At 39.2% G+C, this 25,952-nt stretch overlaps 1 protein-coding gene across 1 annotated transcript; it reads right to left on the bottom strand.

Moving 5' to 3' along the window:
- Nucleotides 1-3,766: 3,766 nt before the first annotated feature.
- On the bottom strand, nucleotides 3,767-25,506 carry AFAP1 (actin filament associated protein 1; the record flags this gene model as incomplete). The annotated part of the gene is made up of 11 exons (XM_009699448.1): nucleotides 3,767-3,928; nucleotides 4,660-4,850; nucleotides 5,409-5,573; nucleotides 7,708-7,822; nucleotides 9,591-9,848; nucleotides 11,370-11,487; nucleotides 15,088-15,233; nucleotides 16,715-16,926; nucleotides 20,218-20,367; nucleotides 23,771-23,855; nucleotides 25,414-25,506. Coding segments are annotated over 11 exons (1,695 nt in total), but the record flags the coding sequence as incomplete, so codon positions are not given.
- Between the last annotated feature and the right edge of the window lie 446 nt (nucleotides 25,507-25,952).

Raw genomic sequence — 25,952 nt, 5'->3', positions numbered from 1 at the left:
CCATAATGATTCTATGATTCTAAGATACAAAGGAGTTGGCCTCTTGCTGAAGTGATCCCCATGGAGTAACCGCCCAGCTGCTCCTAGCCAGGCACTGAGGGCTACAGATTCCTCTCCCACCCATCTACTCTGCAGAGATACTCTGCAGGCAGCCTGCTGACTTGGCTCCCAACCTGAATTCCTGAATTTAACACTCATTCCACAACATTTAAGAGCTCTGACTGAAAACCGTTACTTAAGCATGTAAATATCTGTTTCTGCTGCTAAAAGCAGTAATAGCATTAGTTTGGCTAAACAGCTGCATGACCATGAGACCTCTTCAACCATTGTAAAACCACAGTAAAGGTCACAGTTGGTGGCTGCTTCAGCAATATAAGAAAAAAAATCTTAGGTTTAAAGCAGGTAGACAATATATATATTTTTTTAATCTTGCGTTGGTTTTTTTTCTCCTTCATTTAAATGGTGCCTCTATTAAAATACAATGTATTTTAAATATTCAGTTTTACACTTCAAATTATGGTAAACGTAAACTTAAAACACAGTATTGGTAATAACTAGATTACTTTAAAAAGGCTATTAAATGTATATTCCCTATGTATGTGCTACCAAAGCTCTACAGGAAGTCTTTGGCTAAGCAACTGGGAGGAGAATTTTTTAAAGTGTTAAATAAGCCTTGAAAGCAGTAGCTTCTTTTGCAGGTATAGAAGGAACTTCTTCTTTGTTTCAATTTCTCCAGCAGGTTCACACCAATGAAAGAATGTTTAAGTCAACACTGACAGCCTGACTGGGAGCTGGGACACTGGGAGAGCTCCTTTTCTTCTCCAGTCCCTGAACATAAGCAAAAAGTAAGCTGCTGACATTCACCAGTCCACCAGTTTTGAAAACAAATCAGAAATAATCATTGCAGTTTCCTTGCTACACATAACAATTTGGTTTTAGATTCATTTGAAATATTAAATGTTTAAGCAATTTTTTTTTCTTGTACAGCAAGAATATTTGGACCATTTTACTTCTCTAGGAATGCTAACGCATAATGTTGTTTTCCACATTCTAATACAGTCTCCATTTCCAGCCAAGTAGAGATTAACAAAATCGCAATTAAAATGCCTTCTGACTTCTTAAATATACGCATTATTGCTTTAAAAAAAAAATTAAAAGCGTATGCTACAAACAGAAAAGTTAAAAACCCCAAATATATGTATGCAGATACATGTACATGTATAGCGTATGTCTTAAACAGTCAATCCCCAAATTGCTGTTAATTCTTAGATCTAACACTAGATCTGTCCTCTTGCTTCTCTCTATATTTCCTTCTTGTGTCAGTGCATCTGAGAGGAGAGAGATTTTGGTGGAGCAGCTTCCAAACCTGCTGTCTGCGGTGCCTTGCCTCCCCTCCAAGGCATTGCCGAGCCACAGAGCCCGACCAGCGTGGGCTGCAGCCCGCACACACGGCACAGCAGCAGCTGCCCTAGCAGGGAGCGGTGCAGTGCTGACGGCTCATGAGCACGACGTGATTCCAGGGTGGCTGCAAACCCAAGGCTGGCTGGTGACAGACTCAGCAACCTTTGTGCAGGGGAAGAGCAAGAAGGGAGGCATTCAGTGCATTCAAATACATTCGAGGGGGGGGTGGAATCTAACGTTTTGAACGCTTATACAACTCCCTTATAATACTGGGAGATTTGCCAGTTGCTGAAGATGCAAGCGCAAGCACAGACGTGAAATCTGTTTCACTCCCACATATTGCATTAACATCCATGCACAGAGAGCCAAGTAAATTTTGCTCTGGGATACTCACGTGTGACACCCTTTCCTTAGCCACATCTATAAGGCGTGGGCTCACTTGTAACTGCAAAAGGCCAAAAGAATTGAGAGCCAAATTCCACCCTCGCACATCTACAGTTAACCCCCCCTGAAAGCGGGGTGTGCTGCAGATGCATACCTGATGGCAGACTTTGGCTGCAGCTCCTTGTGATGGGCTGAGTACAGCTCACAATATTTAGTGCACGAGGTTTTAGGAAAAAGCTGTTAAAGTTGAATTGGATACTTTGAGTTGTTTTTCCCAGGATGGGAAATATGCTTAGTAGCTCCATATCCTTTTTGATTAGCCTAATCTTATATCCAAGATTCCTCTACAAAAGAGTTTGACCAAACTGTCGTGCCATCCAAAGCAGAGCAACATCAAACAACTCAGCAGGGTTTTTCCTGTATGGTATAGGCTGAGCATTAAAAATGTGCTACAGCTGGAAGGTATTCTTTACACGAAAAATGTTTAGGTTTTCACAGTGCCCTGGTTTCTCCAGCTGTAAAGATTAAATGGCTGGCTTTAATATGCCTGTCCAGAGTATAGCACAAATCCACGCTCCCTTTTGTAAGGGCTGTGCTCTGCTATACCGCATTCCCTGAGTAACACTGTGCTAAAATGCAAATCTAAGACAAAGCATGTAAGTTAGAGATGATATTTTTAGGAGACAAATTAGGGTATAACTGCAATACTCAGATAAACTTTAGAGCACATGAATCCTTCTTCAGGTTTGAAATACAAGCAGCAAACTTCGAAGTTAAATAGAACTGAAACCTATTAAGCTATTACGCTGAGTTTAATTATTCTTAGTTGAATTTAAATGAATTGGGCTAACTGGCAGAAAAATCAGTTGATGTCCATGGAAAGCATGGAGGAAATGGTGGTAGAAGAAAGGTGAGAAAGCTCTCATATAAGGTATAGCAGGAGATGTAAGTCATGGTCTGGGCAATGTAGAGAGGTTGCGGGGGGAGGAAACGGAGAGATTAGGATGTGCCAGAAAACCAAATCATTTGTTGAGATGATGATTTTTCAGGATCATCTACTACATTCAGTGCCAGGCTCATACTCAGTCACTGTAAATGTATATAATCAATGAAGAAATGTAACAAAAGTTACTCAAAAAAATAAATAAATCCATAAACAGAATACTTCATTGTTTTGAAAAAAGAAATGGACTGCATGAAAGACAAATGTCTATGATTATTATTGTTTATAATTACAATTAGCAGTGAACTACTAAACCAACAAAAGCTTGGGCGAACGCTGTTACTGTTGCCCTTGGTTACATGCTGCCCACGTGCTTATGCTGCTAGCAAATTTAGCCCAGAAGAATGGTCATGCAAAGCTCATTTAAACTAAAGCACAAAAATTAGAAAAATGTAACAATACAAATGGACTGCAAATTTCAGCCCAGTACTTGTGAGACTAAATTAAACTAATTCAACTTCTGCTTTAAGTGTACATTAAGAGTAAATACTTGCACAACGCATTGTCGATGATTATAATGTACAACTATTCTGTTCTTGCACAGCTGGCAAAGCTCAGACCCAATCTTGTGTTGTTTCAGAACACTTACTATAACAGTGCTCTTTTAACTACTTCTCTGCTACACAGATTAGTGTAACTTCATGAATTTTAGCTGTCTACACCACAGACTCCTTACCTTACAAATTAGATCTATAAAGGAACAGAGAAAAACACAGAATGAGAGAGTAGAGTCAAATCTGTCTCTCCAAACTGCTTACCAATTCTTCTGCAAAAGGTTTCCCCAAATCAGCAGTATTTCTGTATGAATACAAACAATTTAGATATTCTCTTCTTAAGGCTAAATTTCACCCACAGAAGCAGCAGGAACCAATCTTTCCCTGTCTCTTTTTCTGTCTCTGTCTCTCCACAAGCAAATAAGATTTTTTAAGAAAGTAAGACAAGGAACAGCAAAAGAAAACTAGACATAAGTCTTCTCACCTTTGCTTTTCGAAGGACATGGCCTCGACATGGAGAATTATTTGATGAGGGAGGTCGCTTCAGAGCTGCTGCGCTGTTCACAGGTATTGAGCATTCGGTATCACTGGTATCACAACTGGAGATTGGGGAGTTTTCCAAAGTTCGGTGCTTGAAAATTGGAGACTAATGAAGAGTGAAAAGCCTATATTGAATTTCCTCCACGTAGTCACATGGGCAATATTTCTAGACTTAGAACTGCAGATTTTTTTTTAAAGAAACCATATTCATAATAATGATGGAAAATGAAAAAGAGGTTAGAACAAAAGAAAACAAAATGAAGTGTGTGTTCTCTGATGAAAATCAAAGTTCATTTTCTGTGCTTAAACAACATTGGGTCATCTGGAGGAACTGACACATTCCTTTCTGATCCTTCTGATGGCTGCTTCTGACATATAAGCTTACAGCATAAGCCAGGACTACCACGCTCCATCCTGAACATTGTGAGATGCAGCCCTTGCAGAGGGTGACCATGACTGATAGGGGACCAGCATAAGTAGGTCTCCATCACTGCATGATGATTTGGTGCATTTAAAACTCCCTGGGATGGAGCAATGTCTTAAGTCATGCACTTTTAGAATCACTGAGGACAATGAGGTGTCAGCTTTTGCACATTATCCTAACACATACTGCCTGTGATTCCCATGTGTACCTGCTTCCCGTTGCTGTAGAAAGTACACCAGATGTAGGTGAAGAATGCAAATAACGTGGAAAGGCATTTAGTTCTGCTCTTATTCCCTGGGCTTAATAAACCTTTCCAAAACTCTCACTTCCCACTCATTTTACTAGAGCTGACAAGGCAGAGCACTCCCAGCCCATGGTACTGGGATGTGCATGTTTAATACAGCTTTGCATACCTGTGGGCTTGATGTTCCTGACTTGGGCTCAATAGCCAAGCCCAGTGTTATGCCACCAGCCAATGCTTTCTTAAGGCTCTCCTTCACCTCGGTCAGTTCTAGCTCTAGGTTTACACGCTCAGCCTCCTTCTGTTTACACTCCTCTTCCAACTTCTTTAACTTGTCTTCAAGAATCACTTGGGTCTTCCTGCCTGTCATCCACAGAAATATTATTTCAATACAAAGCTTAAATTGACACTTACAGAAATTATTTTCTTTTTAAGAAAAGTAAGGAACAAGGTCCCTAAAAATCAGTGACATCACAAAAAAAGTTACGTACTTTGCAAAAACCTTTTTTTTCCATGTAAAAATTGTAGCAACAGAAATCAAATGCTTTCTTTCAGGTGCCTTCCTTAGGTTTCTAGTCTAGTTTCAAATCAGTATTTGTTTTCTTATTTTTCCATGTCATGAAAATAAAATTAGTCAGTCACAATAAAATTATTCCCATCTTCTGCTTGTCTGAAGTCCCCACCAGTGTAATTTCATAGGTGTGAATATATATTTTAAAAAAGTATATAAAACAAGTATATACACCTATACATATTTTATATATATATATATTCTATATTTTATGTCTATATTGAAAGCAAATATAGACATTACAGAGTATTGTTTAACATCTAGTGGCATATCTTCAGCACAGAATACAAACCTATTTGGATAATTAAGCCTACCCAGGGCAGAATTCGGCACAAAAAAGCACCTCATACCAGCATTGACTTCAATGGCAGCACGTAGATCTTTTCTTTCTTTTCTGAGCTGGGCCAGCCTATTCCGGAGTGCTTCTTTCCTCTTTAGCAGCTCCTCCTCTTTGCTTTGTAACCTCTTTGCATCTGCCTCCACACGATTCTTGCCATATTTGTACTGCTCTGCATCTGTATGTATTGTATTGTAGTTATTTATGGTTAAAATTAACAGTAAAACTCTGAACTATTCCCTGAGACTGAATATCACACAAAGCATGTCATGGTTTGAGAAACCGGTTTGCCATTCCTCTTCCACTGGCTTTTTCTTAAAGTTCATGATTCCTGCTTTTTTTAATCACAGCAACCGAAATTATATGGGATAGACAGTTTGTTCTCCACATTTATACAAGGAAGATGAGAAATAGCAGTTACCTTATAGTACAGTGGTTTTGAAAAACGGCCTTGCCTTTCTATGTAGTTCAGAGGAAGGAAAGGAGGATTCTCTTTAGCTCTGAACCCTTGATTTTTAATTGGAAGGGGTCAGAGGAAAAACTACCTGTTTGCCCTTTTGCCTGGTTTCCATTCCTACTTCAAATGCTTAAAGCACATGTCTTTTCTCAACTGCCATAAGAGAATACAAAGATGTTCCCACTTTTTTTGATACTTGAGAGCTTTCTTTTTCTTTTTTAAATTTCCCATATAAATCCTTTAATTTCATGGCTCACATGATTCTGTGGTCTAATTTATATCACAGCCCCCTCTATACCTCTGCTCCAGCTGCAGACTCAAAGAAAATAGGTCAGCTAAGAGATCACTTTGTCTGTCTGCATATCTGAAGGCAAACTCAAGGACACTAAACCATTCCTGACAAATAGTTGTCAAACCAGTTTTAGGCGGTCTTTAGTAACCAAGATGCCTTTATTCCCACAACTATCTATTCCAGCACCAATTGACCTGCCTGGTTAGAAAGATACATTCTTTTTTCCTAAAGTCTAACCCAAATTTCTCTTGTTGCCATTACATCTATGAGTTCTTAAAAATTTATCATGGGATAAATTCATTCCTTCTCTAGAAGAAGCTGTGCTTTTGACTCCATACCTAAAAAATATGATTATAGCTCTTTTCTGACTTTTCTTTGCACAAAGCAATCCCTGTTAGGGATTTCCTAGAGGCAATCCACCTGCCCAGAAGAACCCTCTTTCTGAACGTGCGACTCACCAATTGAAATCTCCTCTCTCTGAGGAACCTTTTGAGCTGTGTGTTTGTCTTCATTATTTTGTTATACCTTTTTGTTTTTCATTAGTGATAAGAGTAACCCCACTTTTGAGCAACATAATGTTCTTGATATCAGAGTAACAAACGATTTGTATAGAAGACTGACTGTGTTCTACCTGATTGTATTGTCAAATTGATATATCTGGTATTAGTAACCATAGTTACTACACCAATGAGGTCTTGAATCTACCTTAGATAATTACAAGGCTTGGATCATACCTTGCTTTGGGTCTTGGTCAAGATGACTTTGATTAACAACAGAGGGTTCATGAAGGGAGTCAGGGTATGTTAAGTCCTAGAAGTTTATGAGAACATCCAGGACTGATTGTGTTAAGCCTCTGAGCACGGATTAGTTACGTGACAATCTGGCAAAGTGACCATTTGATTAACCAGCTTGGCAATTAAACTAGTTTTTAAGGTGTCCTGAAGTGATCTGCCTTCATTATAATACTAAAAATCATGCCCACAGATCAAGAAGACCTTCTCCTGAGCATGCGTAGTTATATGAATGAATAGGTAATTGTATGTAAATTGTATGTAAATTACTAACCAATCAGTAGTTAGTAGGTGTGTATGGAAATATACTGATCCTTCATTTCTGTGTATAAAACGAACACTGTAACTTGCTGGTGGTGTGCTTGATTTGTCGAACAGTTCACTGAGCACTCAGGCCTGAATAAATACAGTACCTCTTCTGGGCATGTGGAATGGGCTTCTTGCACGCCAGGCACGAATCTGCCCCAAATGAAGAATCATTACCCTTTTTTTTTCTCCTGCTGCCCTCATGACTTTGCAGTCATGGCTCCACATTTCATATTTATCATTCTCCATATGACAACCTTTTATCTTCTGGCATGGTTGGAGTACTAATGAGTCACCCATGCACACAATATCTCCTATTCAAAGTCTTGGTGGGCATCTCCTGCTCAGCCTCTCAGCCACAGAAGAACCACAGTGGTTCTTTATATCGTTTGCTAAGGAGACAGCTATTTTGGGTATCCTCATGACTTCACTCACAAGCGAGGCAGCAGTGAGGAGAGATACTTACTGGATGCAGTGCGCTTCACACATGACACTGATTCAGATTTCTTCGGCTGGTTATTTAAAGTTCTCCCTTTTCCGGTGATCCCATTAGCAGTTGCAGGAGGTTTCTTGCCCTTAAGCTGTTTGAAAACAAAAGTACAAATGGGTTCCAGTTATTCCTGTGCCATTGGCATTACAGTCACCCTTTCATCAAAGGCAAAGCTTGACAAAAAGCTGCCTGCTCAGAGAGCCTTAATAGAGTGCATTGATTGAGCTGGAGACGGTGCTTCCTCCAGAGATGTTGTCTCCGAGAGCTGCCTGCTCAGCGAGAGTCACACCAGCAATCACAGGGTAACAAGGGGATGAACTCCCCATCTCTGGTGGCATCACAGTTTCCAAGTTGTTTAAAACTCTGGCATTTACTGTATTAAGAAAGCCATTGCGAGGCAGAAAAGTTGTGCTTTTGAATAATTTCATACAGCAAAGACTCTTGAAACAGAGGTTTGTCAGAGTTAATTTCATACAGAAAAACCCAACAGCGTTTGCCACACAAAAATTCAACACTGTTTCTTATTTACTATATGACCTTGCCATGGTACATGGATTTATTTTTTTTTTTAAAAACAATATAATTATTACACATTTTTAAATGTAAGGAGTTAACATATCAGTTTCCTCTTATGCAACCTTTAACTACTAATTAAGTTTTTGTTACTTAAAAAACCCTCTCATAATGGCCAGACAAGATCACAAGATTACCAGAAACAGCACATTTCACGTCCAAGGGGTTTCCATTTAGAGGGCTCCCCTGCAATGAACTGAACCCTGGGAAGAGCAACGCTGTCTTGCCTAACCGTAGTGCTTCCATGGGGGATGCCTTAGCCGAGCACAGGGCATATGTGTGCCATGCTCTGTTTATCTGCTTCCAAAAGCTTTTGAGGACTGAACTGGGACTGCAATGAGAAGTCTGCTGCTGCAGTCAAGGATCAGGGCAATTTATTGCTTGGGTCCACCTCTGATTCTGCAACTTCACTGAATTCTAATATTCCAATATGAAGTTTTTGTAAGGGTTAAGTGAGTTAACACGCAGTATGACAGGGACCTTATACAAGGGAAACTCTTATCTAACTGTTCCACTCAGATTAGATTGAAAACCACTCATCTTTGTGATACATTCACAGGCTTATGCCAATGACCAGCTTTCAGAGACTGGCTATGGGCTGTGGAGAAGATTCCTGGTGTGGCTCTGCCCCACTGCTGGGGTTTATCTGTCTGCTACTGAGGCTGCTCTATAGCTTTGCATTTCACCTGCGGTCCAGAAGCCTGAGGCCATCCGCAGAAAGCACTGCAGATATAGGCTTAGTTTTTTTTGAGGGCAAGTAAATAACAGGCAGTAATTTGAATATGGTACATATATACTATATACAATATCATTAAGTGTATATATAATATAAGTTATGATAGATACATGCATTCACTATATATATAACCACAGTACATACAACATACAGATTAGGAAAAATCTAGAGAGGCAAATTTGCTGTCACAGCCAGGTCATATTTCACTTTTTTTTTCTTTTGTAGTCATCACTGCCTAAGGAGACAGAAGGCGGCTAGATATGCATTCAGGTTAAGATTGGAAGGTCACATCTAGATTTTTGTAACTATCCACAATCTGCAAATCATCAAGAACTTGTGGGGAGAGCCTTTCCCAGGTACCAATACTTCCATATCAGAATTTACAACTTAGCAAACTTGTTTCATTTGCAGTGGGCTCATGATTAAACTCCAAGTACTTCAGTGCTAACACTACCGGACTGAAATAGCCCAAGGCCCTTAAGATAACAACCAGATAAACAGAACAGCCAAAAAAAAAAAAAGCTTTGTTAACTATTAAATAGTACAGTACCTGCGAGCCAGATCCCCTCCCCACAGCAGAGGTATTAGTGACAGACTGAGCAGAAGACAGATTGGATGAGACAGGGTGTTTGTAATGGTTAGAGGAGAGTTTGTCAGTAGATAACCTATTGGGTTTTCTGTCAGCTGGCGGATAGCGTGCAAAGATTTTTGGAGACGGCAAGTTATCGTACAGGCCTGCGTTATCATAAAGCATTTCTTCTCCAATGTTCCTGCTACGAGAAGAAGGAAAGCCATCTTCTGGTTCCCACTGCAACACATACACTTTGGCAGTTAGTAAACAATACACCATGCAGAACCTCCTAAGTGAAATTAAAACATTAGTAATTCTTTTGACTGTAGCAAGCCCTCGGTGTTTAGCAAGCATATGCTTATTACTTACACTTGAGTCAAACTGTTTAGAAAGGGAAGGAGGACACAGTGGGGAAAGGAAGCATTACATTACATGGCTCATAGCCTCAGTCCTGTGCGTTTTCCATAGTATGAGTAAACCGGTACTATCCCATCACCCTTGCTGTTTCATAGAGTGAACCTTCAGTTGTCAGCTCTAGCGCTGAGGGGGCACAAGCAGACTGTGCTAACAGGCGGATATACTCACAGACTACACAGGTGAATCTGTGGGATTACAGCTGGTACATAAGTTGTTAAAAGTATTATGGCACAACAGTTAGCAGAAGCCAAGATGTTTTTTTTTCTTTTTTTTTTCTTTTTTTTTGTCTTTCTTCAGGCTATATATCTTTCCAGTGAATACCAGCTGCTGGTATGCTAGCATTATATTTTATTTGCTGGAGAATTATTATTCTGATCTAACCAGCTAAAATAGCTTCAGGCCATTCCTTTTTTGTTTTTTTTAAATTCTTTTCAGAAAAATGGAGAGCTCAACAACAATACTCCAGTGATTCATTCAATTAATCTTAAGAGAAACCAACCTGGTTGCCAAATATCCTTCCTTAATCCATCCTGGCTGTGGCAGTACACTACTCATACAAAGGCATGTGCACATCCAAGAACTACACATACAGACTACTCACCACACGTGGTCATGTGCTGTTCCCAAGAGGGCGTTTCTACTATCTTTCTGACATTACTAAGACATGATGGAGGACTGAACTTGCAGTCCACGTCACACTTTGAAACTCCTGAATTTCTCTTGAGTTTGGCCTTAGTAGGGGTCTTTATGAAGCAGCCCAAATTATGAGCTGACACGGGCTGTAGCTCCCCTGTAAATCTTCCTGCGGACCACATATTGCTATGGGTTAATAACCACTATGTGTTAAACCCTATTACACATCTGCCTACAATCAGCTCTGCAATTTATGAAGATGGAAGTGACCACTGTGGTTCTCCTTTGGGATGAGCAGTACCTGTTGTCATGAGGAATGCAGCCACACGGACTGAGAAATGTTTGGGTTTTGGTTCTTTTTCAACAGACACCAAAAGGTGCCTGGTGTAACCGAGTCCTTAATTTTGCCAGGTCTGGTGTGATCTAAAAAATACCCCCTCAAGTGAGTATTATATTCAAGGACTTGGCAAAAAATCATCAACAGGCAACTGCTTTCTAAATGCACGTTGGCTCATGTGCAGGTTAATGTAAACAATATGTCCCACATCCCTAATACTCAGTAGGTTTGAGAGAAGTTTGCAGCTCCCAATCAAAAAATAGGAGTTCATTTGGAAACTACCCAGTGGGGCTTTTTAGATAATATAATTTTCAGATGTCCATGCATTCAACACATGCAAACCATTTGTTCTGTGCAAATTCAATTCTTACCGATCCATTTATGCAGGGAACATCATCGTAATGAAGTGCCATTCCACTTGGACAGGCGTAGCCATTGGCAGTACTTCCCCGATATGGATTTGTAGATATAACTCGCCTGTTCATGAAACTGAAAAAAGCAAAATAAAAATAATAAAAGCCAGCACTTGAACCTAAGTCTAAATGATGATTCAGTGGTATGTTCCCTGTACCTGATTATGTTGCCTGGAAGCACACATCTTCTCACTTTCTGCAGAACAGTTTTCCTTCTTTTGCTACTCACACGTTGCTGCTAGCAACCAATATTACAACATATGTTTCTGTACTCCATTCTTACACTGGGGATACGACTGTATGAAAGCCAGGAGGGCAACAGCTGTAACTGCTCAGTGGCATGTTTACATGAGAACCTGCTGACCTATGTTATAAACCAGCTTGCCAGTGTCCCATAAAAGTTCCCTTGCTGTCTGCATGAGGGAGAAGCAGGTGTTTCTGGGTGCATGCATGCTCAGAGGGGATGTGAACTTAGGAACTGGGAGAAAGAAGAACCAAATCCAGCAAAAACTTGAAAAAAAGTGGAATGTCGATGAAATCTAAGTTAACCTATCTATCAAAATTTACTGAATAACTACTTCCTCAAAATTAGGGAATTTTTCTTTTCCATATCAGAACTTTTGGCTGGGTAGAGTGTGCACAATGGCACTATGCTTCCCAACTCTCTCTGGGTAATTGTGCATGCAAATACTCTATATGCTTATTCTTGCTCTGTTTCACGTGGTGGATCTGAGTCCTCTGGAAATTTCAAAAGGGGTAGACATATATATTTCACCTGCCTCCCCCCCTTCCCCAGCCAATCAACATTGTAGCTTGTTTTATTGGAATTGTGCAGAAGATGTGCAAGATATCATAGACTAGAATGGGCTTGCAAAGATCTAACAGTGCAGAAAATGGCAGAATCATGCCCAATAGCAACAATGATCCCAAGGGTGAGTTTTCCTTTGCAGCAACCACTGCAATTGAATGAGGTATAGAGTGAGATCCCAAATAATTCCTATAGCTTCAGGTGTACGTGAATGGGCAAACAAAGCTTTTCATCCCAAACAATGGAACTATTCAGACTCTGTGCTGACATTCATAAAATATGATAAAGCCCTACTAAAGCAGAGAGGGTCTTCTGTAGCACTGGCCAGAACTCAAGAATGCTGTGGTTTCAACAGTTGCTTTCTTTTGGTTTTGAAAAAACATGGAGTCCATTGAATGTCTCATTCAGAGGGAGACAGACCTCATCCAACTGTGGCTCACCTGAGCCATGGCAGACATGGGCTCACAGGAGGGATGAACCTGCCCAGTTCAGTGTGAACCCTTCAGGGCAGTGCCGGGATGAAATAATCATTAGACAGAAGCTTTCCTTACTTCAAACAAACAAACAACAAAAAGCCAAAGATAAATTCCATGATAAAAACATTTTTAACCTTATCATATCTCATACTGTATTAGACATTATTAAAGGGCTGCATTTGTTTACTGTTCCTCTTAACGAAAAGCATTACTCAAGTGTTTCTGGTTAGCCTGAAGGACTGCATTTGGAGTCGTTATTGTATTTCTTTCTATTTAAGTAGCTTCAATGAGACTGATGCATAATAACCATGTCTGAAAACTGGGATATTCATTAATGACATCTGACGCACCTATAACAACTAATTCCACCACCAAAGAAGCTAAGATTTACCTAAGTATCTGCAAACACTTCATAAGCATTATTGCAGCAAGCCTCATCAATCCTGTTTACAGATGCAGCCATGTAAGTTAATTGTGCTCTGAAACTGCTAGATGGGAAAAGAAATGGAGAAAACCTGCTTGGAAGCATTTTTTCTTCAGCCTTTCCTAGATACTTGATGATTTAGATGAAGAAAATCGATGGGACTATTAATGAAGAGCCAATTGTTTTGCAAAGCATCAGTCTCAGGAAACGAATAACGAATAATCCTGAAGTGACTGTGCTCTAATCAAAGATTTAATGATACCTGCAGTTAATTTGGAATACTGATATTCATTCTATAAAGGGCAACAATAGTATTTTATTAAGACTTAAGTATCATTGTAATTTCTCCTCATTTTCTAGGAGTAGTTGAAAATCAGCAGACAGCTATTCTAGTTGCTTATCAACAAGCTCTTACCATCTTTTAAAGACACCCAGTGAATTTTAAGTGATTCTTAATAGGGGAATTCTGCTATTTTGCAAGTTGTTTGACATTCCTTTCTAACATGTGGTCTAGTTGCACATGTTTTTTCACTTGGCTCCAATTAATATCGCATTTGCTCAGAAAAGGAAAGCCACACAGTATTCAGGAGGAAAAGGTTTCCAATCTATTTCTTTCTTAAATGTGGTTATTGCTAGATGCTGATTGAAGCAAAAACACATGTCAACACAGGATAAACTTTTTGAGCCCTATTAACTTCAAAACAAATATTAACATGTTTGTTAGCTAAGTGCATTTTGATTCTATCAAAATTATCTGGTTTTCACAAAACTGGGTTTGTGGTAACACTGAGTCACTTTGATTTCTATCAGAAGTCATTCAAACCAGATCCTGAATGAAGCTGTGCTATTTCCCTCGCTAAAGCTGTCTTAACACCACACTAATGGCAGGAGAATCTTCTTTTGGAAAACTCCGAATCTTTTGCCTTTTTTTTTTTTTTCATTTTCAGTCTTTTTAAAGTTATGATGGGCAGATGGGGTGTGATCTTCTAATGTATCAACTCACACAAATTCCAAATTTGTGTGGGAAGTCTCATTTTGCAGCGAGATGAGGGAAGACGCCTTTGCCAGCTGTCTTCCTCAGGCCACCCGCTTTCTGACTGCAAGAAACCACAGGGAACGTCTGCAGCCGGGCATCCTGCCTGTCCCAACTGTTCCTTCACCCCTGTTTCTAAACAACCTCATCTAGCCAAGGTAAAATTACAGTCTTTTCCCACCAAAGACTGCTTTAATACCTAAACTGATTTGAACATGTAAAACACTATATATGCTAAGTATGCATTACTTTTCTTAGTACAGGATCAGTAATGGGGAATTCACTGTACGGATTTGCAATTTAAACATAGTTTCTGTGCTGTGCCCTAGACACCTTCCCAATTTCCACCTCCTAAATGAAAACCCAGAAATTAATTGGAGTGGTGTGAGCTTTATGGAATTTTTAATTAATCATGAAGAACTTGAGAAGGAAACACTAAGAATGTGAATATCCAATACCTAAATCTGCTATGCATTTTAGTGGATATATTTATATATTTACTGTATATATATATATTAGTGTATATATTGGCCATATGTACAGCAAATACAGTCAACAGATAAATGTGAACTACGTAGCTACACATTTCAGCATATTTATCCTCTTCCAGGGACAGTTCTAAGTCTTCAGGCAAAATAAAAGATTAAAATATAGCATTTGATAAGGAAACTTACTGAAAAAATTATTAAAGATTTGAGTAAAGTTGGATAGTGTCTGCATCTTTTACAGAACTTAGCAGGATGCCAACATAATAATAAGCATATAATAATAATCATAAGCACATCTAACATGCTGCAATGCTGAAACACTTCAGGAGTTCAGTATCTGGCAAAGGGGGAGGTGGATTTTGATAAACTGTCTTGGCACTGGAGTTAACATAAGGATATAAATTTTCAAGAGTACTGGAAACACCCGGGTAGCTGAACGCCTCTCACCAGAAGGTCTGTTTTGCAGCCTGGATCACGCTTGCCGTCATTTCCACGTCGATGTAGTCATAGTGCAGAGCTCCGGGGTCTGTCGAAGACCCTGTTTCTGCCAGCAAAATTCCTATCCATCTGCCCATGTCTTCAGAGGAGGATGCCTGTGAGGAGAGGGCAAAAACATAGGTCAGGTCTTTAGTCTGTCACTGAGTTGAGTATTATTGCAAAACGGCGCATTCTTCTTGGCTGACAAATTGCTACCACATTGTATGAGAGGCACTGGTTTCTCTCTGCTGAACTCCTAAAAACCCCAGGATTTCTTATTAAATCTGCTTTGCTAGAAGGACTGCACTTTAAGTAAGCTATGTGCTCATCAGTTATGATGTAATACAAAGTGGGCAATCTCCATAAAAGAAGAAAAAAAATAATCGTTTAAGGCTAGTGGATTTAGATTCAAGTCATGCTTATTTTAGACTTCAGAAAATTGAAAGCTGTAACAGAATTATTTTCCTATGCTAGGCTGGGGGACTTTAGTTAGCATGACTCCTGAGAAGAAAATATTAGTGCTAAGTAGAAATGAGGCAGGGGAGGCAATGAAATAGTTGAAGAGATTCTAATGTTGATTTTTGAAAAATTCCACCAAATTTGTCTAGATGATGGCATTTATTTTCCTAATGTCACAAGTGAAAACATGAATACTATTAAAATAACTCTTAATTTTTCATATTTTGCTTCAAGTCACCAATCACAAAGTTAAACAGTAGCAAAAGAAATAATGGAAAAAAGAGGGGGAAAAGGAAACTGTGCGGTTTCTACATTTCTTATTCTTTTAAAATATTTCATTGCCTTTCACAGTTCCTTCAGCTGCTTTCTAGTCTTTCAGCTTATCTGAACTGCTCACATGTAACATGCCTGGTTGCAAGGGCAAGAGACTAATGTGACCTGCAGTCAGAAACCCAAAGTAGTCAGTGTCCATCCTGCCACTGAAAGTAAAAGATTGCCTCCTCCTAGATCTTCATTATATTGGGCTTTAAGTGTCTTCTCTTTTCAGCTTTCAAAATATGATGAATAAAGCCCCTCAGAAAATCCTGACCCACCTAACACAGATGAAGGTATGACCTTTATAGTGCGAGGAGCGTGTCAGTGTGTACACGTGCAGCGTGTCAAAAGACCCACCAGGTTGCTGGCACACTATATTTTCTTACTGCAGAATTACCTTAATACAGATATAGACTGAGCAAAAGGAATTCACATAAGTAGCAGACAAATGAGAGTTAAGAGCTGTAGAGTTCCCATCAACAGTGATCCATTATTAATTATTGCTAAGTTGTTTACCCAAAGTAATTATATCCCTGATGTAAAAGTGTGCCTAGAGAAGGAGCAGGGATATTTTAGTAGCAGGTCTAGGGAAGGTCAGTGGAGAGGAAAGCATCTTACTGTGAAGATTTCTGAACTGCATTAAATCTCAGTTCTCTCTTTGCCTCTCCTAGTATTTCTTTTCTCCTTCCTGTATTTATTATGCAGCTCTGCAATAATACTATTCCAAAGATTTTTTTTTTGAATGGCCAGGTTGTATGAAAGCGCTTCTCTAATTCAGCTTGTGGGTGTTCCTACAAGTCATAGCCATTAGCAACCACTGCACCTCCAGCACAGCGACCTCCTGCCCATTTCGGAGCAGGCGGAAGGTCAGGGGATGCTTCGAATCCAGTCCCAGGATGACTTCACAGCCACGGAGAGGGATAGAAACAATGTGCGTCTTCAGATCTGTCCTGTCCTTGTGGAAAATGAGTTTATTATCTTTCACTCTGCACCAGCGCTCACGCCAACGGTTATTTGAGAGCACATTGAGATATCCTGCAATAAAATGAAACATGAGATATTTTACTCCTGACTTTTTTTGAAAAGAAAAAAAACCCACTTACTTTTCAATGCAATGCTAGCACTTAAACAACTTATTCCTCTTATAATAGAAAGTCCAGATGGATTTTAGGAAGACAAGTAAATGACCCTGCACCACTTCTTTTAATGAAAACTTTCACTGTGCCAATAACCTAGGAAAAAGCATATAAAGCCTGCTCATGTGCAAATGGCCATTCTGTGTTAGTCACTGCAGCAGCTGGATGACCAGGAGCACACTGATCCCCCAGACTTTAGTAAGAATCGGAGAGGGACAGTGATAAAAAAGTACACACACAGCTGATGTGCTCACACAGAAGACTCACCTACTCCATGTGTAATGGCTTTGATAACTGTGGCTGATCAAAATTTTCTGGGAAAATCACAGTTCATATTATATAATTAAGTGATGAGCTACCTTCTGTAACATCCAAAAATCAGTGTTTTAAAGACCTACTAAGCATTGATGCTATATGTTCTAATTTCATTTAGAAAGAAGAATGCATGTTTGGTTTGCAACATTTTTAAAGCAGAATTTAAAGGATCGCTACCGATGCCAATAAAAATAAAATTCATATAGGTTTAAAATTCAAGAAGTAAATGTATATGAAACTTAGCTAAACTTTAAGACAAAAGTTTAAACAAAGATTAATTTTTTCCAGGTATAATACAGTACCCTTACAACAAATCAAGATTTCATTAACAAATTGCCTTTTAAAAAACCTCACTGTTCTTATCATGCTTTATATCAGATACAGTGTCCAGGCATATAATATAACTAAATGGGCAGTGGTTTGTGTTTTTCCTTCTCTGTCCCATAGCAACAATCGTTTCAAGACAATGCTCAATCTCCTTGCCTTATTTAGTCTGGGAATTAAAACAAAATGTAATTTTTTTACTTTTGCTTCCACATTACGAATGGTACATGAATTCAGCATGTTGCTGCTTCCAAACAGGCTATGAGGAGGGAAGCAAATGATAGCTTGCACAGGCCAGAATTTATGTAAAAAAACTGTCTTCTCTCTCAGGTCTGATTTTCATTTAATCCTGTTGCATAGCTATCTCTTTGGTTTTCATTAAAACTATGACATATCATAATTTTTTCTGGGTTTCCCTTCCAATATTACGGTTCCAATGTCAAAGCTTGATCTAACAGGACACAGCAGATCAGAATTGCACACATCTTGGAAGGTGCCATAAAAATAGGAGGATGTGCACAATGCTCTGATTTTGGCTCCTTGTGATGGTCACACTCTTCAGCTCTTTTCCCCCTTCCTGTAACAAAACTCTGTATAGCTGTGCATTATACTATAATCTCTAGAAATGGAAAACCCTTCAATGTGCAAGCCAGCTGGCTTGTTTTGGAGTGACAGTCCTTTTTTTCAGACAGTACTTGTTTTTCCCCTCTGCTCCCAATGCACCTCTCAGAAAAGCTCTTCCAAATCCTCCTACTTCAGTTGAACTGAGCAGGATCCCATGCTTTTCCTCCCACATAGCCCTACTTAAAACCTCAACAGTTGACACGACCAAAATGCCTTGAGTGTGTTCCCAGTTGGGGCATTAGCACTTCAGCTCAGCCCAGGCAGTCAAAGACCAGTGATGTTGTAGGGAAGAGCTCTGCCATGACTCCAAGTGCAGGTGGGTTTCAGTTTCCACTCTAGCTGGATGTCCCCTGCAGCCCCACTGGGCTTTTCCATTTGTTCATGGGAGGTAGAGCCTTCTAAAGTGTAAAAGCCTTCAACTATGGAGCAGCCTCCCAGAGGGCATTGAAGTGGGCCAAATTTCTGCTGGTGAGAAACTCCTTCTGCAAAGACTTCCTGCAATGACCAAAGCCTAGACACTTAACATATTTTCCTATAAAATCTGCAAGTGGTGTTGAGCAGAGCCAAATGCAGGCAATAGTAATGGCTATATTGATGTCTGTATCGGAAATAATGATAGAAATACTAGGAATTAGATTATACAGCTGTGGTTAACGTCTCACATAATACAGAATAATCAATGTAGTACGAGAGCCCGGAAGTTTGAGCTTTTATGGAAGCCAGATGCTTCAGACAATGCATCTGGCTGGACACAGCTTTTCCCAGCTGTTCTTTTGGTTGATAAATCACATCTGTACTTAGCTGACGTATAGACATATATACACACACTTATTTAATCAAAGATTGTTTATGTGAATGATTCCCAAAGTGTGGCTTGATAGCCACCTGTGATCTACGAAGTTCTTGCTGGTGGTCCACAGATCTGCTTCTTTCACATTGGGCAAGCACCTATCACACTTCATGCACTGATGAGTTCTGTTAACTGTTGCCTAATTACAGATTTCTGAGTTTCCCAAAGTTTTCCTAGCCAATTAAAGGGAAAAAGGCAAATCCAAATTTAGAAGCTGGTGCAACTGCTTCACAGCTTTCTATGGAAATTTTTTTTGGAAGGGATTTGGAGAAGGGTGGGTTCAACCTTATTCACTTATGGAAGTGTTACTTAATACCAGAGCATCAAAAGGCAAACAGGAGAATGTAAATACATTGCATTGTTTGAAATACCAGACTTGTGAGGGCACCAGCTAAGTGCATTGCACAAAGTCCTAAATTGTGAGCAAACATTAATAGCTAAGATAAAAAAAATAAGCATTTTCTGCATGCATTTTTATATACTTCATTGGTGCTGCCAAACACTACAGCTGTCATATGGAGTGATCAACATTACGAGTTAAAATAGGTTACTAGAAATTTGTTACTTCATTCAAGTTTTGCTCAATATGTACCACTTTAGGAACCCACCATTAAACTCAAATAACTTTGGCTGAGGCCACTTGACTGCTGTCTTGATTGCTATCCCATAAAACCTCACCACGATCCGTCATAAAAAACTTTATCCCTTCCCAAGAACCTTCTTCTAATTCCTAGCCTGAATTTATTTCATAGTCCAGCCTATATTCATTTTATATCAATTTGTTTGAAAACAGCTCTTGTTTGTTTCTGGGTTTTGTCCACACTTCTCCCTCACCTTTGCAAAAAGTAATGATACTCCTTCTGAGTCTGTGCTACCATTTTATTTAAAAAGTCAAGTTCTTTCAGTCTCTTTTCAAATGACAAGCTCTTGATAACTCTACTCCTCTTTCAGTCTGAGTGCATCCTTCTGATGCTGGGGGAAGAATTATAGCAGTAAAAGCAATGAATTTCTAGGCTAGAATTTTATAAAGTTTTAGTCACAATGTGCATTTAACTCTCAAGGAGAAAAATCACTTACCACATGTTGGAACATCTTCTTCAGCTGATGAGGTCTGTTCATCTGTTGATGGCTTTTTCTTTCCTAAACCAATGATCTTTGTTATTTTTTTCCCCGTTACTTTAGTCACAGTGCCCTTGGCTTCTGATTTTGAACTTTTTTTCCTCTTCACTATTAAGAAAGCAAAAGTGTAGATTTTAGTGTCTTTAAATTAACCAATGAATACAGAAAACCTGAAAAAAATAGTAGTTCAGATGAACAATCCCATGCAAGACGAACATTTGTACAAAAATTGCACACTGCAATGAGATAAACATTATATACCCTCTCCAATGCAGATGCCTATAAATAACCTCTGTGCTATAAAAATCATGACATTCAAGAAGGGTAAGAAAAACAAAAATCAAGCTTCTAAGTTCGTTTAATCTAATCAAGCTGCCACTCTCTTCCTACAGCAGTCATCATCTAATTTATCAGCATGACTGAGGTACCTGCATACAAATGTAGTTCATATACACAAGAATAAAAATCCAGCCAGACGATCCTTCATTGTTCCTAAACATTTATCTCAAAATACTTGAACAATTAAGAACACAACAAAGACAAAATATGCTTGCCTTGCAAAGATACTCCTGCCATGTACAATTAGGTTATGGTATCTTATCACAATGGACCTTTTAGAACGACAATAAATTATAAATTAACTACTAAATTAAATTAGTGGGATCAGTATAAGCATTCAGTGGTTATAAGTTGGCACTTTCTGTGATCATGAGGGCTTGGAAAGAAAAAGCTTTGCTGCAAAGAGGTATTTTGCTAACATCCAGTCTGTGCTTCTATTAACTAATACAATACCACTAGTATTATGGCTCTGTGCAGTGAGGCATGTTGAGCTATTGAACATAACATGGCAAGGCCTATGCATATAATTTTTAAAAGTGCCTATCTGAATAAAATTCTAACAAACTACAAAAAAAAAAGTTTCAAAGATTAAACAGAATCAGAAAAATAGACCTTTTATTTGCAAAACAGAAGCAGCAAAATAAATTCAGAAATTGCATTCAGTGGCCTAATTTGGATTCCTTCAACAGAGCAAAAGTCTCTCTGCTAACTGACACGGCAGCAAAAATATCCATCAACTCGCCGTGATACATGATTTTCATGAAAAATATGTTTAGGATAGTTACTTATCAAGTTGCTGTAATTGTATCCCTGACATAGCAATTCCCTTTGTAGCAGGCAATGTTTAGTGGCTATGGACTTGTGTAATCCAGGAAAAAAAGGACAAAATGTTTATATGAGAAATCATTATATGAATTGATGAACTGGGAAGAAGAATGCATGGAAAATAGAGAAGCAGTTTGGAACTCACAATGGGATAATTTATTATATTTAGTTTAATTGTTAGGAATCATGGAACATTATTTAGAAATCGTAATGTAGCCAGGACTGTACAAATCTGTCACCTGCTGCATTGCTGCATGCAGTGCTGAGAGGGGAAAGGCAGCTCTTCAGGCACGGACAGCTGTTCACCAGCAAACTCCAATACAGCGATGTGCATGTGCAAGCAAAGGTCTAATTCTCTCTTCCTAAGGGAAGGGTGTACACAACTCATACTGTGCTCTCTAAACATGCAACAAGGTCCCGTGTTTGAGGGAGGAAGGCCACCTGTCCCATCTGCTCATGTCATACCCTGTCTGAGGGACCTGAAGGCAGCACCTGCCCGCAGCCAGGTCACCATCTCACGCAGCAGCAATGACCGATGGTGGCTGTCGAGTGGGGAGGAGAAGAAATGCATTGAAAAAAGCCAGAGACTGAGAAAAACTCATCTCTCTGAGACAGAGGCCAAAAGGAATCAGTCTCATGAGCATGAACAGAGTGGAATACGCTCATTTCAGTGGTTTTTTTGTTTTTCTGTCCTGTCTTCCCTTCACATTGCTGTTTTATTCTCCTGCAGAACTGAAAGGCACCAGAAATAAGGCCTTCATGACTTAAGTCTTTTGAGTCTAAAGAACATACAGACTGCCAGCGATTTTTTTCACAAAAGCCTTTTCTTCTCATTTCCTTCCTCACAGCAAAAATGAGCAGCTAGTTAAGAGCAGAGTAGAGGCTGGCCTGCGGGTGATGGCTGGAGATGACCACTCTCTGGAGTCTCCCTTCCCACGTACTCCCTTAAGTGTTCCCTATCCATAGTTTAAAAAAATAGTGTTTAAAAAAATCCAGAACCCCTTAAAATGATACCAGGGGTATTTTAATCTCCTTGTATTCATTAATGCCTATTATTTTTATTACTACATAATTAAAGATCACAATTTTCAAAAGCAACCAGTATTTTTAACTACCCTCGAGACATCTAGGCTGGGCTGGTTTTCCAGCAGCGCACGCTCCATCAGCATGCCTCCCGCGGGGCACCTGAGCCACCAGGCACTTTTGGACACGAGGGACAACACAGCTTTTTGGGTCACAGATGTTTCTCAGCAGGTTTCAGAGACTAAAATGGTACCATGCTTTTTGAAAGCTTAGTAGAAGAGTTTATAGGGTGAAATCTAACTATGTGCCACAACTTCTAGAAACCACAAAACCTGACATTGTTCCATACCGTTGGATATGTCAGAGATCTGTATAGTCAGGAAATGCTGGAAAATGACCCAGGGAAACAAGTCAAAAGGCGAGACAGCGCTGGCACCAAGGCCAGTATTGACATTGTGCTCACTGCAGCTCACATTACCCTTCATCTTGACAGCTGCAGAAAAATGTCTCATCTAAACGATACCATTGCTATATGGCAAATTAAAGAAATCACAGAATTTCTTCCACCTTGAGGAGGAGGGAAGGGGATGGGGAAGAGACCACAGGGGTTGAGTGTTTTAGATATAACTCAGACAAAATTCCCTCTGGGTTTGGGATTTGCCTTTGTTAAATTATAAGGACTACAAAACATGCATGGCTCAAAAGTAGCATATGTAAAATTACATACATATATATACTTACAAACCACTGACATGACATGATTAATACATTTTTGTATGTTAATATAAATAATCATACACAATAGTTTATATATATGTATCTGTGTATACACACACGTAAACTGTGTATATGTGTGTATACATATATATGTATGTATACATACATACATAATATGCATGATTATTTTCTTCTAGTATTCAATGACAGGTTTTTTTGCGTAGAAGCTACAACCCACTATTTATGTTGCCACTATACAGTTACAGTTACTAAAAGCAATTGTTAGTTGCCTATAGTGGTTCCCCACGCTCTGAAAAACTGTACTTTTGAACACACAAAAGGCGAAGTTAAAAATTCTATATTCTGTTTCCTTATACTAATTATATTGATTTTACCTGCACAATAGCATCAAATGCCTTCTGTTACTGTAAAATTTTAAGGATTCACTCTTGACATAATTCAGCTTCCAAGTTAAATTGAATCCTAATAAAAACATTTAAAAACTTTACTGCCTATTTTTAAAGGACAAAAGCCAGGTATTTCACTACCTATCATTATCAGTATGCACATATTATTTACACCAAGCACCTCCAGATATGAGACATACCTTGTTCTTTCCCATTGCATGTGGTAGTGATGCCATTTTCCATAGCACCCTCCCCATCTGAGCTTGGCCTCTCAAATGATAACTTCTGCAGGGGCAAAGAGATTAGTTGACACACAACGTTGGCACTTTCGCCAAATTAAGAGTCATGAGTCAATTTAAAAGTATGCTTACTACAAAATAAAACACATTTCAAGCTCTCATCCACTTGGAAGACAAATAGAAGATAGCAAAAAAATTGGATTTAGAGGCTTTAGAAAAGCACAGAAATTACAAAATAGGTCTATATGTGCAAGTGTAGTCAAAACAGAAATAAACATAACTCAATACATCTTATTACACAACACATTTTTAATTAATTTCTAGACTCTAAATGTTGCTGTTTATTAATCTGCTAAGCAGTGGACAATTACATGGATCAGATAAGAATGATTTTAAAATTATTTCTTTAAATAATGCTTCATATATGCATTTACAATTACAACTTATCAGAAAATCACTGCATTCCTACATGGTGCTTCAATACTTTCAATATGTGCAAAAAAGAGGTTTTTGAAACAAATTTTTAGCACTGGTTATTCTGTAATGGTTGTTTATGACATGTGGGATGAAGTAGTATAGAGTTTATGCCCACACAGTTTTGGTAACCACATCACTCATGAGTAGTGAAGCCGTGAAGATGTACAGACTATCACAAAAAGAAACGAATGAGAAGTTTTGCTACACTGTTTTATGGCATTCATTTTAGAAAACAACTATTTTATGACACTTTTTCAGTTACTTTGTTAATACTGTGCAGGTGTGTGCAGGCACGCAAACACAAGAGCTTTTGCCTTGGGAAATCAGGAGGTTTGAGCTGCCACAGAGCATGCTTTGCTCTTAGTGTCCCAGACGCAAAGCAACATAACACTACTGACAGGGGTGTCCCTCCACCTTAGGGGCAGAACTTGCCATCAGGAATTTGGTGACGAAACCTTTGTCAGTGGGACTTTTGAGTGGGGCCTGCAGAGGGGTCTGCTTACATGGATGCCTTAACAGAGCAGGGGCTTAAATTGGTGCTGGTAATGTACTGATCATTCACTGCAGAGATTCTCTTTCCTAAGTCTTGCTCTCACATCCTGATGAGTCAAGGCAGCAGAGCAACCACATGTGAACAGCCAAGTTTCTGTATTGAGGCACAAATGCTTGAAAGGGTCTGCCAAAAAAGTGACCTCAGCATGCCCAGGGAGCACTTCAAGAACTAAATTCCCCAAAATAAAAGACTTTCCCTTAAAACTTTTGTATAATCTTCAGCCATTCCTCCCTGAGAGTCACGTCCCTGCTTGCTCTTTGCACTTGACAGAGAGCATCTCTGCATCACAGCACGTGTATCAGATGCGCTTAGTCTGCACCCTTCTAAACAGGTAAAGAGAAGCTGCTAATGGATATGAGCCAGTCTGCTGGTTGTTCGTGACCAAATGAATAGACATGGCAGAAGTCTTAGCTCTGCAGGAGATGTGCACATATCCAAACAAACAAAAACAACACAGGGACTAACAGTCTAAAACAGTAGCACAAGTCAGCAAGTATTTACATCCAGTGTCTATTGGGGCCTCTTTAATAAGTAATCATACGGAATTTTGCATTCATTATTTTGATAACTTTACCTTTTCTAGCTCCATCTTGTGTACTGGAGAACTGGACAATGGCCCATCGGAGTCTACAGCTCCTGTACAGTTGCTGCACACATCTTTTATAACCTTAGGAGACAAGGCAAAAGTTATTAATTATTCATAAAATATAAAGCAGAGAAGTTATACATGAATGTGAAGGGATATAGGAAGGAGAATCACACAGACATTTACTAGGCTGACAGGTGTCAGGCAGGCTGCTGCTACATCAACTTCTCCACACTGCCTCCCTAAGCCATCTCATGTATGACCTGGAGGAGACATAATGTCTAGAGCTGGAAGGTTTCAGTTTCTAGACAAGCTAAGCTCCAAGGCTCTCCTGAGTAAAGAAACCAACAGTGCTGCTGATTTCCACGTGCTAGTTTTGCAATATGAACTCAGTTGACACAATCAAATTAATTTCATTATGATGATGAAAAAGTGGGATTAAATCCAAGGTCCCGCAAGTCAAAGGACAAGAGTTTTGAATAATACACTAGCCAGCTGCTCTTTCTTTGCTATTGGAGAACTAATGA

This window comes from Cariama cristata, unplaced genomic scaffold (genome assembly GCF_000690535.1).
Source record: "Cariama cristata isolate BGI_N322 unplaced genomic scaffold, ASM69053v1 scaffold4684, whole genome shotgun sequence".
Taxonomy (NCBI): Eukaryota; Metazoa; Chordata; class Aves; order Cariamiformes; family Cariamidae; genus Cariama; species Cariama cristata.
The sequence above is the reverse complement of the archived record's forward strand: the minus strand, read 5'-3'. Positions and strand labels throughout refer to the sequence as shown.